At 51.2% G+C, this 18644-nt stretch overlaps 4 protein-coding genes across 4 annotated transcripts; 2 read left to right on the forward strand and 2 right to left on the reverse strand.

Moving 5' to 3' along the window:
- Window positions 1–851: 851 nt before the first annotated feature.
- N7539_002837 (transcription initiation factor IIA large subunit) lies at window positions 852–2696 on the forward strand (the record flags this gene model as incomplete). The annotated part of the gene is given in 5 exon segments (XM_056932440.1): window positions 852–869; window positions 1028–1129; window positions 1481–2265; window positions 2277–2588; window positions 2657–2696. 5 exon segments carry the CDS (start codon window positions 852–854, stop codon window positions 2694–2696), a joined length of 1257 nt encoding a protein of 418 aa, XP_056792399.1.
- A 1708-nt stretch (window positions 2697–4404) lies between these two features.
- Window positions 4405–6354, reverse strand: N7539_002838 (zinc-coordinating transcription factor SFP1; the record flags this gene model as incomplete). Its single annotated transcript, XM_056932441.1, has 3 exons — window positions 4405–4719; window positions 4786–5833; window positions 6011–6354. The coding sequence occupies 3 exons, from the start codon at window positions 6352–6354 to the stop codon at window positions 4405–4407; spliced, it is 1707 nt and encodes a 568-aa protein (XP_056792400.1).
- Window positions 6355–13308: 6954 nt separating this feature from the next.
- N7539_002839 (uncharacterized protein) lies at window positions 13309–13611 on the reverse strand (the record flags this gene model as incomplete). The annotated part of the gene is made up of 1 exon (XM_056932442.1): window positions 13309–13611. One exon carries the CDS (start codon window positions 13609–13611, stop codon window positions 13309–13311), a length of 303 nt encoding a protein of 100 aa, XP_056792401.1.
- A 261-nt stretch (window positions 13612–13872) lies between these two features.
- Window positions 13873–14248, forward strand: N7539_002840 (uncharacterized protein; the record flags this gene model as incomplete). Its single annotated transcript, XM_056932443.1, has 2 exons — window positions 13873–13925; window positions 14062–14248. The coding sequence occupies 2 exons, from the start codon at window positions 13873–13875 to the stop codon at window positions 14246–14248; spliced, it is 240 nt and encodes a 79-aa protein (XP_056792402.1).
- Window positions 14249–18644: the final 4396 nt, after the last annotated feature.

Raw genomic sequence — 18644 nt, forward strand, 5'->3', positions numbered from 1 at the left:
CCGGACCGGGGAGTTCTTTTGTGTCGAGTCTAGCATGTTTGGCGTACCATCAGACTGTAAATCATTGTTGCAATTGCATTCACCTATTTGATCCGAGTTCAGAGTAATGCTTGGGACTTTGGAGTGGTCCCCAAATCAATTGTCCCGTTGAGAAGCATTGAGATGTTTGATATTTAGTGCGTGGTCGGAGGTCAAAGGTCTCTCGAGAAGTGATACAGAAAGCCCTTAATGATTTCAAAGAGCCGTCAGAATTGGAGCGTAGAACTAGAACTACACCTAGTACCAGTCCACTTTTGTCAGCCTTCAAGAGCTAGACAGAACAGCTGTCGTCTTACCTTTCCTACGATTAGCTTTCTTTTTTGAGGGACCGTCCTGACAGGAGTTCTGCCCGGGTAACTAGATGAGATGAAGTGAGGTGAGGTAAGCTCCCCGGGCGCCCGCGACTGCCGCGTATGACTAAGCGCCCATGTGCTGGAGTCGCTTTTCGACCGTCCTAGACTAACCTTCACCTTCTCCAACCCATCGGACAGACCATCCAGCCCGCTTCGCCACACCTTGTACTCACGTTGACCCTTATTACCTCAGAAATACCCTACATACAGCACATTTACGTCCAAACATTGTCCGCAGCCAGTACCCATCACCGCACCTCTTCTGGATTCAGAGAGGCGTGCTCCACCAGTGCTCCAAAGGGAAACGCCATTGCGCCGAATTACCATCTCCTTCGACGGTAAGGGCAGTGCAACACATCCAACGACGCCCTTGAATCGCCTCCTCGACAAGTCCCCATCGAGCCTCATTATTGAATTTCTTGGTCGTCTGTTCACCCACCGCTCTGTCTTTCCGTCGCCATGTCGAATCAACAAGTGGTATGTGACCCTCGCAATATCCTGTCCATGTCTGCCATAGGAACAGCACCAGCCAGCGCAGGTCCACCACGATCTGCTGCCATTATGGAACACCTCACGAATTCCGTTCCAGGTACCCTAGTATCTGGCGTGTTGACCCTTCTTGATGTTTGAAACAGGGTGCGGTTTTCGAGAAGGTGATCAAAGATGTCTGCGAGAACTCCCAGGTCGACTTTGAGGAAAGCGGAGTGGATCAGAAGACGTTGCTGGATTTGCGTGAGGTAAGTCACCTATTTCTCCTACCATGCACTTTTTCAGGACACTGTGTGTTCGCCTTGCTTGGTGTTAGCCATCGGATCACTCTTGAGTCTGGGGAGGGTCAGCCTAAAGCGGGGGATCCCGTGGGTGCGGAAGGCAATGCCTTCTGACGGGAGGGAACCAGTCGGTTTATGAGGCTCCCTTTATATGCCGCCGCCGCTACCCGCCCCAGACGGGTTTAGCTCACTTGCTCATCATTCGTCGAGTGGCTTGCCTATACTCCAGGGCCACTATTCCCACCATCTCAACATTGTTATACTTGCCGTACTGGAAGATGCACTACTGACTCTTTTCCCATCTGTGCACAATCCTAGACCTGGCAAAAGAAACTGTCATCAGTGAATGTCGCCCACTTTCCATGGGATCCCCCAGTTCAACCGGTTGCGCAAGCTCCTCTACCTCCACAGGCTACTGTTCCATCCAACGCTCCCCGTCCACCACCACCATCCCAGCCGCAGCACCAACCTCAGCCGCAGCATCATCAACCACAACAACAACAACAACAACAACAACAACAACAGCAGCAGCAGCAGCAGCAGCAGCAGCCACAACAACCACAACATCAGCAGCATGTTCCCCCACCTGTCTCAATGGCTCAGCAGACTCCGATCCCGAGTCCAGCCCCAGCCGCCCCGGTCGCTCCTGTTGCGACCGCCCAGATGAATGCGCCGAGAGTAAAGACTGAGCCAGGCGCGAGTGGAATGTCCTCAATCCCACCAATGCACCCCAATATGTCTGCAAGCACGACGCCCAACCCGCAGATGGCTCGAGACCGTGCTGCAGCGCAGCTGACCCAGCGGTTTGGTGCATCCGCTGCGACCTCGGTCAGCCAGCTTCAATCACAATCCGCAGGCCAGCAACAATACACACCGCAGCATTATCCATCAAATGGGAATGCGCCTCAGATTAAGCAGGAGTCTAACCACTCGTCACTTGGATCTGGCCAGACTGATGGTGCTGGTGATGCTTTGTCTGACTGGAAGGCGGAAGTCGCTCGTCGCCGGGAGGCTGCGCAGAACGGACAAGGGGATCACCTGCTCCGTGAATACATCAAGCATCAAATGAGTGGCCTTGAAGGTGGTGGCCTACTTCGCCCCCTGTCCAAACAAGAGTCGTCGGCTACAAAGGCTCGTCGCTCCGCTCTGGTCGCTCCTCTGCTTCGCGCAAACGCATCGCCATCGGCGTCTTCCCTCCCAAAGCGCCCGCCCAATTCGATGGCGCAGACGATGATCTCAAGGAAGAAGACGATGAAGATGCAATCAACTCGGATCTTGACGATCCGGATGATCTCGTCGACCATGAGGCGGAGGCCGATGAGGCGGAAGGCCAAGTGATGCTGTGCACCTATGACAAAGTGCAGCGGGTCAAGAACAAGTGGAAGTGCACCCTGAAAGACGGCATTTTGACCACGGGTGGAAAAGAGTGAGTCGACCATTCACGGTTATCAGTAGCTTTGAATTTTGAACATGTCCGCTGACCTAGAGACATAGATATGTTTTCCACAAGGGCCAAGGCGAATTTGAGTGGTGATCGCGTTTCCCTCCCCTTGTGCCACTGCTCCTATTTCACGTTGTAAAGGCGCAGTGACACGAAGAAATCACTCTTGATATTCATGTCATTCTCTGTCACTTTCTAATACCTCTTGTGTTTTTCGTTCCATTCAATGCTCGTTTCACGACGGCTGTTCCGGCTGTTCTACTGTTTCACGAAACCCCCATGTTCTTCTTCCCCCCTTCTCTTTCCACGTTTCTCCAAGAGTCGGCGGGGTCGGTTGATGGCAAGCGAATATTCATCACTTTCTCCCAATACACACCACAAGATCATTGCGTTTTGTGCTACTTTTTTACGTCTTGTTCTCCGTGTGTTCTTCCTCGCTCCCAAACCAGACTGGTCCCTTTGGGGTTTAAACTACTTATTGACCCCATGGTGGGGTCTCAATCTGACATTCTGCCCAAAGGCATCGTAATAAACTTACGCCGGCATACGTCTCTCCCTACATATCTCCCTCTTCTGTGTTTGTTCCGTCTCGAGCACACCTCGGCCGTTTCTACTAGGCTGGCCCACCGTTGAATAACACGTTTCACCCAATGAGAGAAACGTGTCAGAACTTTCAATCCGGCTATGTAACTTACTGCAGTAAGGCATGTTGAAGAGAACAGTGGAGAAGGTCGACCAACAATAAATCAGTTGCCAAAGCCATGGTTTTTTTAGAAAGAAAATATCATATGTACATCATCTGGACGCCAAGGTGAGAGCCGTACTTTTATTCCGGCTGTTCCAGGTTCAATTCCTCAAACTGAAGAGATAACAAAGCCGAATCGCTGTCGTTGAAGGCAAAGACCATCCACGGGAGGTCTGCCCAAATCTGCCAGGTAGCTGCAGAGACGGAGAAAGAAGGAGAGAAAGAGAGAGCTGGCGCGATTCAGCATATGGACCATGCAGATAGGTAAGGCTTGAAGTCCCCCGGAGTTGCGATTCGAAAGAATCTACAGGCAGCAGAATGGAGGGAGAAGAAGATGAAGAAGAAGAAGAATGAACGCCATCCCTGGTGGTCCCAAAAAGAAAGTGCCACTCGATCATTTACATGACCCTCGATCATAGAAAATCAACGGCACAAAGTCAATAAGCCAGCCAACGCACATAACGCAGAAGAAGAACAAGCCAGAACGAAAAAGAAAAGAGAAGGCTGAAAAGAAAAATAAACAGAGATACCGCCCGTTTCAACATGCATTGCAGCCAAAGACACAGCACAATGCAAGTACTCCTAGCAGACGTCAAGCTGTCTATGCAGACCAACTTTCGAATCAAAGGACGCTTCGATCTTTGTGAAATCCAATGCTTTCGAGTTGGATGCGAGGCCCGGGTGGGACTGAGCACAGGCTTGCGGAGAAATTTGCACCATCATCAGCCGTAGTTCTTGGGCCGGTTGAATCTCGAAAAATGAACTCCCAAAGCAGTCCAGTGTAACAGGGTAGCCAGACCGAGATCACAGGACACATGAGACCACTGTTCCAAAGGATAAGACAAAAGCCAATGACAAATCAAAAAAACCAACTCCGAGGTCACCGAGTAATTCAATCATGACATCGTGTTTGGACTAGGCAGTGTTCATGAAGCCAGGAACAGGTGAGCACGCTTCTTGAATGAAGGTCTTCTTGCTCGCTGGACATTATATATACGAACGACGATGGGGCACGCACACCCAAAGCATCATCGTTATTCATGCACCTGTTGGCTCTTATAGGAGGCCTTCTTCGCCAATTCCGGGCAGACCAGCCCCTGCCACATTAATGTTCTGCCCTTGCATGACACCCCCTCCGAGGTTCAGATTGCGACCTGCCGCAAGCTGGAAGTCAGGATTGCAAGGCGGTGAGTGCGACTTGTGGTATTTGAGACCGTTGAGGTTCTTATAGCGCTTGCCGCAGACTTCGCAGCGATACGGTTTCTCTTTCTCCATACCGAGCGTGCCAGGATAAGGTGTCGAAGTCTCCGGGTTGACAATTGAAAAGGTTCCGTCGGCGTTGTCGTGAAGCTGCTGATTATTGTGACCATGCTGCAGAGAGAAAGAAACCGAGACGTTAGGTCATTCATCGTGACTGTTGGTTTCGCATGTACTTACTGCCTTGTGATATTTTAGACCATTTTGGTTCTTATATGCCTTTTCACACCCTATCACGGGGCAACGGAAAGGTTTGGGCTCCTCGTTGGGAAGTATAGACGTTGTGTCGGGCACACCAGCTAAAAGCTGCTGCTCCCTAATTCGGCGAGCGATGTCGCTGTTTGGACCATATTGGGCCCCACTGAGTTTGAAGTGCGCATTCGGCGTTCCCATGCCTCCACTCGGGCTGAACAGTCTCTTCGCCGGCTCGTCAATGCACAGATCAACCATATCATTATTGCCAGGATAGCGTCCGTAAGGAGTCTGATTCTGACCCATCATGTTCTGTTGCATACTGAGATCGCCAAAGCCCCCGACAACGCTCTCGTCAATCTCAGCGGGCGTCCCTGGCCCCGAAGAGTCGGGGGTGTTGCGGAACTGCGAGGTTTGAAGCGGGTTGGCCATCAGAGTAGGTGTATTCACGGAGGATACGGTGGGATTGTTGGAGAGGGACAGAGGCCGTGAAGAGCCTACCGGAGTACCAGGCTGGGATGGGGTATTGAAGCCTTGGTGACTAGGGAGCATGCCCAGGTTCAGCTGAGGGCCTTGATTGGAGTTGCCGTAAACGCCTTGGCCTCCTTCTCGTAATTGAGACGAGAATAAATTAGTTGGATCTGCGTCACCCATCGGGTCATCTAATTCCATGTCGTCCATGGTGTCGAGGTCAACGTGTTGTAACGCCGACGGAGTGTGGCCCATCTTCCGCTGCATGTCGATATTACGATCCTGTGGAATACCGCGCCCTTGGCCACCATGCGGTTGGCCTTGTTGTTGCGCCATCGCGGCGGCGATGGCAGCACGATTTTCTTGGCTTGGGCGATGCCCTTGATTGGGCGACTTGGTCGCATGGGCTTCCTCGTAATGCTGAAGCAGATCATGGAGGGTTGGTAGGGTCACACCACAGCAAGAGAAATCCCGCATGAAGTTAGCCTCGAGCTTCGGTAGATAAGAGGAGGAGTGGTATGAAGGCGACTGGAAGGTGAATGGAGAGGTGCCGGTCATGATAATACTAATGGGAGATTTGCTTGGTCAGTTATCGGAGGTTGTGAAACGGTGCCGCTGGTGTACAGGAGCTCGAGAAACGAGGTCTGGAAGAATCTTTATTCGATCATCCAAGTCTCCGAGACAAAATGCGCGCCTGTTGCTTGCCATCGGTCTCCATCTTATAGGGTGTGCTGCCACTCACTCATCCCGGATCCAGCTTCCCACCGACACACCACCCCAGCTCATGCCTCCTACCAAGCTCCCTGCAAGAGATTCCCGTCGACCCTTATCACGGGCTGATCCTGTCATTGAGATGGGCTTTGTTCCATTTCCCCATTGCGCGGTAGCATTAGTGACGGAATCTTTGCGTGGCAAAGGCGCCTTAAACACCCCCAGGCCACTGCCAGGATGCAGTGATATGCTACCCGTGCGCTCCCCGGTGCCAGCCCTTTGAAGAGCCGACGTAAGATTTGAAGCCTGTTGACCCGGCGGCGACACCGAGGTCGTTTGCCGGGCAGTGATGTCAATGGGAGCGGCACTAGACATTGTGACGGCGGGAGGGCAGAATGGCAAAGATGTCGATCTGGTTGTGCAGTCGTGCTGAAGTAGATGGCGCGCAACTTGAGCGCAAGCGGCCGCGGACTCCCGACGTTCCAGTGGCCTGTGAGTTTGTTGATCTTTTCTCGTCTGGTCTTGAGACGAAGAGAGAAGTAGGGGGGGGGGGGGAGGGAGATGATCTAGAAGGAGCGGTCCACGACTGTAGGTTTCCCGAGTCGGTCTTGCGCGAGGCCTAAGCACGCCAGATGCGGATGCCCAGGAGAACGTGAGATTTTATGGGGAAAGTCCCGTGTTGAAACGCGAACGTCTGCGATGATGAGGAGTTGAAAGGTGTAAGAAAGTTAATGCGACAGGAGAACGACTCCCGAGCAAGTGCCCCTCGATGAAAGTGGACTTTTAGGTGGATGGCGGTTTTGGGCGGGTTCGTAGAGTCCACCCTCGGATGATGTCCCACTCTGGTGCTGGGCCCCAGCGAATCGCCCGTGGCTCTGGTGTAGTAGTGGCGATGAACGCGGCGGTCTTTCTGTTTAGATCTTTTCTTGCTTCGTGTCTCGTGAGAGGATGCAGGCCAGTTTCTACGCAATAACGATCAATATCAATGCGTTTTGTTTTCCCACCCTGTTTTTCCTGGTCAACCGAGGACAGTGAGTGATGGAGGAGGAGGAGGAAGTCCCGAGTCCCAGCGGGTCGGACTGGAGAGAGGCATCTCAACCGGTTTGGGAATAGCGTCGTTACAGTGTTATGGATGACACGTGATGCAGCGGGGACTAGCGTCACGTTTTTGGGAATACACACTTACACAGAGTGACGAAAAGAACACTTGGGAGCGAAGGCCAGCACCCAGTCGTCCGGGACCAAGTGGGATCATCATCTCAGTGATCTTGGAGTGCGCAAGATAATTATCTCTAGTTCTGCACCTCTACTGCGCAGTCAGTGTCGGTGGCTTTCTGCGGGCCCAGAGCGGGCCATCGCCCTGTCGAGACTTGGATGGATGGATGAATGGGTGTTATCGATCCAAGAAGGACTGAGACCGTACGTCGTTGTTGCGACCAGTATGCCTATGGCAGTCCGACACAGTCTCCTCCAAAGCCAGGGACCGGATGATGCTATGATTCCACGACTCACCGCTCGCGGGATCACCCAGCAAGAACGTCATTTACGACGCTCTACAACGTAATTCGAGGAAACGAAGGATCTCATCCGTTCTGATAGAGTTCGAGCTTATTTTGTGATCTCTCCAAGATCCTTGATTTCATCCTCCTCCGCCATAAGTGGTAGCCCATGTGCCCCGGGACTATTTAAAGTCTCAAGGTCTGGATATGACCTAGCGTGAGATACGGTCGTGTAACTAGAAAGCTCTGCTACTGTGCTCAGTGTGCTGACTGCTGAGTGCTTGCGTAGCTGTGATGGCGGATTCGCGACAAGCCGCCTGTATAATACTGTACCGCCCGGTACAATGTCTATGTACAAGACTAGTACCGATCAGGCGCGGGGCCAAGCAGCCTGAATAGCAGTCTCTGGTAAGTAGTACCTAAATGCCGCCGCCTGAGTGACAGAGTCCCGCTTCGACTTGTGTCCAGTGCAGGTACCAAATGACTAAGGAGGCTTGGCCGATGATGTGCTCCAACTCAGGCTCATTTCGTTGTGCTCCAGGCTGATCTGACATTTGCATATGAGGAGATGCCAGATACCAACCTCAACCGCAAGCTGGCAAAGGGCCCGGTCGCCAACTCTGCAGGCCCATACTCGGTAGGAAAACGCAAGGGAATGACTTTCCCAGTGGAAATCCACAGCTGACTGCTCAGAGCGCATCAGCACAGTCCAGCGAGGATGGAGACACAGCGAGAGAGGCGGGTCGAGGGCGCGCTCGGCGAATCCCATTCTTCTGGAGTCTCTCGAATCCATGGTTTCCGTGAAGAGCGTCGGAAGCCGGGACTCCACCGACTTCCATGCTGCCGGTAGCCCTGGGAGAGGCTTTCCCTGAGAAGGTAGCAGAGGACGATTGCGACGAACATCGTGTGTCAGCTTGCTGGTGAGAGTCGCGAGGTGCTGAAATCGTACTACTAGTGCCAGCTGGCCCAATGTTGCTCGTGTGTTCGACCGTGATATGCAGGCGAAGATCAAGCTCATCTACACTGCCGCGTGTGAGTCGCCGATCTAGGGTCCATCTGCAAGGGGCAAGGTCACCCGGTGGCGACCCTCCGCTCAGCCGAGGCCTTTGGGCAACGATGAGGTTGTCCTGCACCCCGCGAGATGAATCAGGTGAGGACTTCACTACTACTCTGGAGTGGTAATACTACAAAGACGTAAGCGCTTGTGCTGTACCTAGTATCTACTACCTACACACCTATTACTTTACCGTGCTTGCCGGCTTCGTGATCAGACAATCTTGTGCCCTTCCAATGCGCGAAGTCTTCAACCCGGCCTGGATGATCCATGTACCCATCCTTCAGTGTGGCTGGGCGCGGTCCGCGTCCGTCGTATTGACGTTCAAACTTTCGTGGGATGCAGGAGCACTGGCAGTTGAGGCTGGGAGCCTGAGACGACCGGACTTCTGCTGGTCCCAATTTATGGTCCCTGACTTATTGCGCGTTGTGTATTCAGCTATCATCGCAATTTGACCACTGAGCCATCATTATACCTTACACGTGGCTTGATTATAGGAGGATCATCCCAATGTGTCAAAACACACATTCGGCACTGAATCACTGTGAGAGGGTGGGTTCCCCTACCAACAATTTCAGGTCGACCCCGACGAGATGTGCCACGCACTGGCCCCGTTCCATGCAACCCGAGCCAAAGATTGAGTCGGGGGGCAACGGGTCTTAGCTTCGGCGCTAGAACCGCGGCAGAAGCCTTCGGTCGGAGTTCGATCAGTAGTTAGCGTCGTTGGGGGTCTCAGTCTCGACAGGCGAGTGGACCGTATCCTTCGTATCCTTCGGGGCAAGCCAATGGACTCAAACTATCTCCAGGTAGCGGTCGGTAGCCGCCCCGCTGGCGTCACCGTTGAACGGTCACAGGAAATGAACCCATAAGGGTGGCTCTCTCTTCACGCTTGAAGCCGGTGATTCTTTGTAAAGGTTAGAAATTGTTGACTATACTTGACACATATTGTGCCACTGTATGAAATTCGAAGAGGAAGAGATGTGTCGCGGGAAATGATGCATTACATTTGTTACTAACAATTTGTGGTAGCTGGAGTACAGTTGTGCAAGATGGATGTCACCTGAGTAAAGATGGAGGATGCAGATCGCCCAGTGCCCGACTTGTATAAATAATGGATTACTCTTGGCGTAATTTCCGCAATGGTTAAATTGCGGTAGTGGTACTATCGATTCTCTATAGTCTATAGTATGTTGCAGTCCATCTCTACCGTAAACCTCCTCGTTTGGCAGGTTGGCCGCGTGACTCGGTGCATCAATTTGAAGATATTCTGGGCGCCTCCTACCCGATGATCAGCCAAGTTTGCAAATCGCAGATCGCGCTTACAGCATCCTGATTTTCAATGCTGCCGTTTTCAACCAGAGAGAGGTGTGTAGAGGATCTGCTCATTCTGCAGAGTAATATTAGGCTTTTGAGTGGATACTGAGATCGACCACACTTCAAGTTCGATACCTTGCCTGCTTTTGAGTGAAGTTTCATGGGGAGTCAGCTCTCGATTGGAACTCATACGAACTAAAGTTTCAGTATCTTTGTATGCGACTGCAGCTTAATGGATGATTGGATTGTAGTTCCAATGCGTGGAGACGCCAAGTAAAGGAAGTAGTAAAAAGAGAGACCTCTCGTGTAAATTTGTCTCTGATCCTAATTTCAGTTGAGACTTGGGGGGGTCTCAAACCGTCCTCCAGATTTTTATCATAGACAGTCCCCGCATTGTGGACGATCGGTCACAAGGGGAGATAATCTCCATACTCATAGTGTGCGTTACTCATTGAAGAGGTGTGCGCCAAAGGTAATTATCGGTCTCCGATTGATCTCCGACGCTTTGGGACGATCTACTCCTTCTTCGGACCCGTGTGTGTGTGTGTGGGTGCACCTTTCGAATCTGAAAATGCCTAGGTCATACTGCGTAGCCTCGAATCAGTTCACTTTACCCACATGTCAACAAACATCAACATGCTCACCTCGGAAAGCCTCGCAGTTGTGGAAGATGAGTTTTATAGTCTCCATGCGCTGTTGACACGAGCAAACTGTCTCTAACTTTCTGACGAACTCTTGACCGGGGCAATGCAGCCTCGGTCAGGAGCAACAAACACATGGCGGCAGTGGAGCCCGTCAGCTTCAATCTTGACGACGACCTCCATTTGACTTTAATTTTCTGGGGAACTACTAGCACGCCAGACTATCATCCTACGATCCTAGTAGTCGCTTGAGCATCAGCGGATTGGAACTGAAAACGAGTATGCCAGATAGGTCAAGTGACCAACGGTCACCTGATGCATTGTTGTTCAGCGCGCTGACGGCCCGCTCTGATTTTGAGGAATTGCTCCCCCACATCTCGATAAGGGGGTCAGACTGTAGTCTCAATTTCAGATCCAGACCTGAAGATGGCCGTACGCTCAATTCCGTGTCAAATCGGCCAATGAGCTAGAGTGACAGAATATTCTTAGTACTGTGGTGTGATTCGATTGAAATCTGGTCGATTTTGCACTTTTGATCGGCTTCCATGTATCACGTGTCTCAAGCATGGCCATCCCTTATGTTTCACTCTAGTCCAATACCCAAAGATAATGGACCTACCTCGTCTTGATTTCGAATATGTTTGACTGTACTAGGCAGGCAGTGTATAGCCACAAGTTCACCGTACCTTGCGAAGTTGAACTGAGGTCTACTGTCAGACAAGGTTGTTGTGCGCGATTAAAGCACGGTAATAATATCCAGGTTTTCAGTGCTCCCACCTGCTCGCTCAAAGCTGATTCAACATTATAGAGTAAAAGCCTGTCAGAAACTCCGACCACGCATTGCCGGATTCAACCTTAGTATATGTCCGTGGAATCTATCAAGTCCGGAATTTGTCTCAATCAAGTTACGCTCGAAGAGGCGGATTCGGAATTTCGGGTAAATTCGTCAATATAACCGCCCGAAACATGTGTGTGTGACTCTGTGTAACACATGTCGAACACTGATCAGTTGTGTGAGACGGATTTCCTGGAATTGATCTTCAATTGGCAAATGAAACGTCTGTGATTTCATTGGATTGTATTGATCAACTGGTTTGCCTTCTAGGAACTTTGACATGTCCGCGTTGGACAGATCAGACGGGAATCCAGCTGTAACAGGCTAACAGCATCCATTCACATAATCCGAAAGGTGCCAATTGCAACCACCAAAGGCGGGGGACCTATCAATGAAGCGATTCGACGATAGACTCGGGCAACCACCAAGCAATCATCACTTCGATCCAATTGTACTTTGTCAACGTCGATTGTGTCATCTTAGGTCCGTGAGGTCGTCGAAAACTGATCAAAACGGTCACCGAAAAAGTCATCCGCGGGGCAATTTTTTGTGTTTTGCTTTTTTCCTTTTTTCCCCTTGGATTCCTAGCATTTCTTCGCCGGGAACGCGGGGTGTCAGATGATCAGGGGTGGAATTCGGCCCCGGGGCACCCAGCAGTAGCACAATCTACTTTGGAAATGGGTAATTAGATGCATAACTTACTACAGAATTCTGATTCTCTTCATCCTGGAGATGTCAACTTCACCGAGACGACAAATAAAGCTGCCGTATGCACTTACACACCTTATGCACCGTGAGTATGGGCTCAATTAAGCTGCGCTAGTCATATTCGGGCAGCCAGGCACCTCTGTCCACCAATCAAATATCACTGATCAATGGATACAAGGGAAGCTACCATAGAAGAGAACCTCAGATTTTGAGAGACAGGCAGGTTTTGGTAGAGAGATTGCTTAGCTAAGCCCTCTAAGTTAGTTACATGTAACCTGAAGTAGACAACGTTGGGCAGGACAAGTTGGCAAGCCTCGGTCCACAGGAATGAGAGAAAACCACAACTCCCCTCACAGCCCTCGTCATTTTGCATGAATAGCATCAATCCCAAATCCAGAGGGAGGGAGAAGACAGGATAAATGTAACAAAACACCAGAGCCTGAAGACTTGGCGAGATAAAAGGGCCTTCATTGACCAATGAACATTATCAATGATCTCGGGCTCAACATTGAAATATGTATCGTGCGACAGTTCGCGCCCCCTGTTTTCCGTTACGCCGATGCAGCATGGAGTCATGGACAAGGGGGAAGGAATCATGGCGATTCCTGGGCTCGACCCATCCCCCCTTCAAGGCGCGATCTATCAAAATTGCAAACCCAGGCTTGGCGGATCGACCACCGCGCCCGCGGTGGTGCTTGGCTGGCATGGGGGAGAAGAGCGCCTTGTTTACTTTGCATTCGGACGACCGGAGCGATTGGCGAGTTTCATCTGGCCTACACGGAGAATCATTGCGCAGCCTGGGCATGCAATGATAGCATGGAAAGTGTCCTTCAGGGAAGTTCATTCCTTTATTTTGATGATGTTGGAGGTCTTTATTCGAAGCGAGTGACATTAATTGACAGCAAATTCCCCCGAAAAAAAAGAAGCCAAGATCAGATAACGCCCCCCTTTGAACCCCTTACTTGACACGATCATTCTGCGATTGGCCGGAGATGCGGAGATGGTGATAACATCAGTATGGGGAACCCATTGTAAGAAGCACATTTGCGGTGCCCAATTTCATATCCAGTCCGTCCAGGTGACAGAAGCCCAGACGTGACGGTTGCCGGTAGTTACTCTGTCGATGCATCGTGACAGGAAAGTTGAATGACCATAAACAAAACAGGAAGAACCACATGATGAGACAACAGGACAAGAAGATTCATCAGTGGCTAAGAAACAATGAGAACATGAATCAAGTGTAAGAGAAGCAGGAGAGAGTCCTGCTTACAAAATCAATCACTGGGACGCTCGGCGGCCCTTGTTGTTGTGTCCGAGGAAGAGGAAGCCAGCAGGCATTGGGTTGGCACCATCGTCGACTGATGAAGCCTCGGATGAAGTGGAGGATGAGCTGTTAGAACGGTGCAGCTCTGGCTCGATTTCAACCGTGGCATCTTCAGCGACGGCTTGCTCATCGTAGAGACGAGCATCAGGCCCGGACTCGGTAGGAGACAGGACCAAGAATTTGTGACTTGGGTCAAAGGGAGCTGAGCTGGGGGCAGAGAGCACGAGGAATTGGCGAGGAGGAGGAATCTTGAACATTTTGAGCTAGAGACTTTATGTGGTGGACGACCGTGTTGTGCGTGAAGTGCGTGGAATAGATGAAAAATATTGTTTCGGAGGACTAGGTTGGTAGTAGTCTATGTCCTTCGCAGTAGTGGATGTAGATGGGCTGAGAGGGCAGAGTCAAATCAGGTTGAGATCAGTGACTTTTCTTTGTTGGGAGAAGTGAGAGAGTTGTGTGAGTGAATAACAGGAAAGAAAGGTCAGTCTTGCTGGAGTTGTCGGTCAGGCTTTATAGCCATGGAGGCACTCAAGCATGAACACGCTAAGATCAAGCACATGCTGTGTGCCGAGTGAGGGGCATTCCGGTATGATTGGCAAGCTTGTTGATCCGACTGTCTAGCGACTCCCGGTGTACCTTGAGTCGTGCACTCCACAGAGCCAAACTGTGGGTACCCGGGGAGTTCCCTCCTGAACCAACCAACAAAGCACCCTTTTCTTCTTCCTCTTCTTCTTCTTCTTCTTCTTCTTCTTCTTCTTCTTCCTGCTCTACGACGACTACTACTACGACTACTTCTACTACTACTACTACTACTACTCCTACTACTTCTACTACTTCTATAACTACTACTTTAGCATGTCGATTGTCCCTCCCAGAGTCTCGCCGGCACTTTGAGCAAAGGAAAAACACTTCTCCTTTCCGCCGGATGAGCGGGATGCTGTAGTCGTCATGTCAAATTGCATATTCCTCAGATCCCTCTATCCCCCCCCCTGCCCAATCACTGATCTGATCGACCCCAGCGTGGTCCATCTACAGCACTTGATCGGTCTTGGCCAGAGGAAGGGGGGGGGGCCGAGACGTGACTCCTTGTTATCAGCCAAGACATCATTATTGAAATTCCGACCTCCGCATACGCTCTCTCATGGATCCGTGTCGACTGTCGACGACGATGGCCGGAGCTGAGGGGAGATCTGCGATACGCCGGTACCACCGGCGTCGTGCTGACCTATGCAACTACTGCTTCCCACATGCTTGGCAGGCTCAGGCAACTTTGCGATGTGTCTTGGTAGTGATTTTGCCAGTGTTCTGGGAAATAAGGCTGCGATGATAGACCGGTATTGAGGGATAGAGGTTGCTGCTCTACCAACGGACTATCTCGAAGATGCAGTCTGATGGAAAGTCGTCATCGAAAAAAGAAGCTCCATGGGCCGTGGGCCCCTCCCGCTAGCAGATAAGCGTTCTTCTGATCCGACGCAAGCCGCAAGCCGCAATCCCCGAGGCATCGCCTGGGCCTCGGGAGGATCAGCAACCAGGGTAAGAGGAAATCTCAACCGCTCGGGAAAAAAGCACGAGGCATGATTCCGCAGCATTTCTGGGACGTCAGGGACTCAGAGGGTTTCAAGACTTACGAGACCCACGGGCGGGGCGGACGTGGAACCAGGTACACAGCCAGTATTTGTTCCCCGCGCTAACTGCGGGAAGTAGCATCTACTGTGCGATGGACGGTGGTACTAGTACCTACTTACCGGTACAGGGAGGTTACTAGGTATAGTAGTCAGTACCTCTGCCCTTACTATCAGAGAGCACGTACGACGCGGTGGCACTGCTGCTACTGTGCTCTGTGTGCCGTGCTGTAGCGTCTCACGGGACCCTCATCAAAGAAGAGGGCGAAGTATAAGACTACAGAGGGGGTCCACGGACTGCGAGAGGTCATGAGTTGACGCGATTTATTTTTTAAAGGCGGTCTCATCACTATTTCATCTAGTAAGAGTTAAAGGTTTACACAGTATTGATATGGTGATTCTGCCATTCACTCGCCGCACATCATAGCTTAGGTAGAATCTCTCCCCCGTAGCAATCTCACTCCTTATCCCTCTCTCGCATCATACAGCTCCCAGCCTCCCCCTATTGTAGCTGTATATCATCACACAGCTAGATCCGTAATGTTGACGGATAAGGACCTAACAGAGCGATAGTCTCCTCCCAAATTCAGGGGCGGCCTCCGCTGTAAGCTCGCTACCGCCATGTCGTGATGCTTGATCAGTCGCCGCTGAGATGCTCGTGTCACGTACGACAATGGAGCTGGATAATTTTGCAGGTCGTGAGCTTGAGGATTGTCGATGGTCACCCAAATCGCGATCTCAAGGATATAGCAGTCAACCCTCTGATCTGCCATGTCCTTCCTACCGAGCGTCGGGCAGATGTCAAAAGGTTACCAGGAAGCCTGGCGTCCGCTGTGAACGTCCTTATATAGATGACCAAAGGCCCTCAGACCTCTAGGCCACAGAGTCATGTGGGTTGAAGAGAGAAGAGCTTGACAAAGCTACAACATATCGTCGAGTCCATTTCTCGCCCAATTTGACCGCAATGGTTCATCGCATGATTGATCACGTGGCTCACTCCCTACCTACAAGAAACGTGACCCTTCCTTCAGTCGCGATCTAGCTTCTTGCTTTATGATTATCGAGAGTCCCTGACCGTTGACCGGATTGTTCATTCCTGGTGGTTCGGAGCGACTTCTCCGAAAGACCAACGGCGCCTAAACACCCAAGTGGAGCGAGCGAGCGGTTCCGGAGGGAGTCGTTCGGCGTAGTCGCTGTGCATGGGATTTGCCGCCCCAAGCAGTTCCCCCCTCCCCCCACCCCCACTGGCCCACTCAAGGCAGAGGCGCCTAGTGATGAGCCTCAGTCCCTAGTCCTCCTCCCTGGTATTTAGACGGAGGCACTCGGCTGTGCCCCCGGACATGATCAGTCATTTTATGCCAGTCGATTTGACGCTAAGTGGACTTTATTGGCAACCGTTGATTGTCGACTACGATGCCCTGGTTGCACCACAGGCTACAGGCCACAGCTCTCTCACCCATGACTCCATGATTGAGTGATGGACGGAGCACAGGCAGTAGTACGGTAGTGGCAGCAGTAGCAGCAGCTGTTGCTCCTACTTCTTCTGCCGGCGCCTTTGCTTTGGACATTGAGTGAGGATGCGAGATTCTTCTAGATTCGCACCCCATGAAGCCGGACCCTCCGTTGCCGACATTTGTTGATTTCTACGTCATGGACTAGAGGACTGGGATTCCAATGCAGCTTGCACGTTACTATCACCAACTGTACCGTGCCGACGGGGCCCATATCCAATGATCGATCTAGAGGGGTATCATGGAAGATTCAAGTAAGGTGGATATTCATTTGCAGAGGTGAGGTTGACGGGCTCGGAGGGACAATGGGGGGAAACTGTTCGATATTACGGCCATCCAGTAGGCCCACCTTCACCCGGATGAATCACCACGTTGCGAGTGTTGCTTTGCGATGTATAATGTAGTTCGTGATCACTTCCTGTACATGCATAAAGTTGTCTCCTCCGGGCTGGGAGTCATTAAGGAATAAATCAGAATGCCTCAGGGCAAAATCAGCAGGCAGTCACCTCAGATCCTTTAATTTTATTTTATTTTTTGACTTCCTTGTCTGAGCAGTAGACGTACTACCGTCAGTGTGTAGCAGTTCGTCGGGTGGGATCTGAGAGTGCAGTAACTCGACCATCGTCAACGGCTGGCTACTTTGTAGTATAAGTTGGCCCCCGGACTTCTAAGGGGGTGGCTTATCGATTATCTGTGACTGCCAGGCGGATTTTCACCCGTGCGCCAGGGAAGAAGAAGCTAGAGGACTGCCATGCGCCACCATCCATACCTGCATCTGACATCTAGATTACTGTTCTCCACACACGTATGTGTTAGTTCATTGTTGATGCTCCCGCGAGCATGGGTCGTCCCGACAAGGCTCTGGTGATCACGGACGCGACAAATGGGACTCCATGTTGCGGATGATGATGTCGAATGGAACTAGCCGCGGCGCAGAAAGTCAAATGCACAATCGACAGGGCAAGTCATGATTAACCGGTCCTGTTGATCTAATTTTCTTAATACCAATTCCCACTGCACTCGCACACAAGGAGGTTTATGAATCTCCGGGCCAAGTCCGGTCCTGATCTGAGCATGAGCACTCGAGCGGTCCACCTTCCAGGGCCAACATGGCTAGGTGTTGGCCCGCAATAACCTCCAGATCTGCCCTTGACCACACCGTGTCCGCCTTGTCACATCGGTTCCCTAACAGATGTCTTGCTTGATTCTGGAGGTGATTGCTAAGTGACTAGATGCATATGGCGCATCAGCTATCCCCCACAGCGGCAGTGATGAGGCACATCGTCGCAAGCTTGGAGGGTCACGATGCTACACTGATTGGAGTCTGGATCCCGGCACAGTCAACAATCTGATCATTGAGCATGTAAATGGACTTTGAAGGTCTATAAAGGACACTTGATCCCGCGATTGAATCTGCTTTGGAAGACATCAAGCGTATCCACAAACAATCTACAACCTTTTCCAGCTACCAGAAGAAACAAATCTTCTCTCATCTCCCACTCAGATATCAGGTCGACCTCATCATTATTGCAAACATGTGCTCCGTCTACATCTTCCTCTACGACTGCGGCTGCTGTGTCCGCGAGGGCGAGGTCGTTCATTGCGCCAAGGTTGGAACACCTTCCTGCCCAGGCGTGAAGGAGATCTTCCGACGCCGAGATGGACTCAAGTGCCCTGCTCATGGTGGCTAAAAAGCACAGCTGGCGTGGTCAGTCGTGTGATTCCCCCTGTCTGGAAGAAATAAACATCACAATGCTAACATTCACTATAGTCTCCTGCCGCATACTGAGCTATCCTGCTTGCTGTACCCTCACCATCATATTCGCGCTTTGCATTCCTTTTTCTTGAGCTCTGCTCATACTCATTCCTGAACGCCCATCATCAATGGAAGCCTACTTTCTTATACAATATTTGATCTCGCGACACTTATTCTTCGACATGGTGGCTACTTGTGGTTTGTCTTGTTTATGTCCTTTGCCTTTTCATGATCTTGATGGTTGGCTTTCTGTGAACATTCTTCCCACGTCTTAATAATTCTCCTTGCCTTGCTCCTGACACTTGCGTGTGTGGTGCTTTGGAATATTTTGGCACATTTCGTGCTTTGGCTTCGTTTTTTTACCTGGTTGTCTATCGTTGTTTGAGCATTTAGCCCCAAGT

This window comes from Penicillium diatomitis (genome assembly GCF_028827545.1).
Source record: "Penicillium diatomitis strain IBT 30728 chromosome Unknown utg000003l_segment0_segment0, whole genome shotgun sequence".
Classification (NCBI taxonomy): Eukaryota; Fungi; Ascomycota; class Eurotiomycetes; order Eurotiales; family Aspergillaceae; genus Penicillium; species Penicillium diatomitis.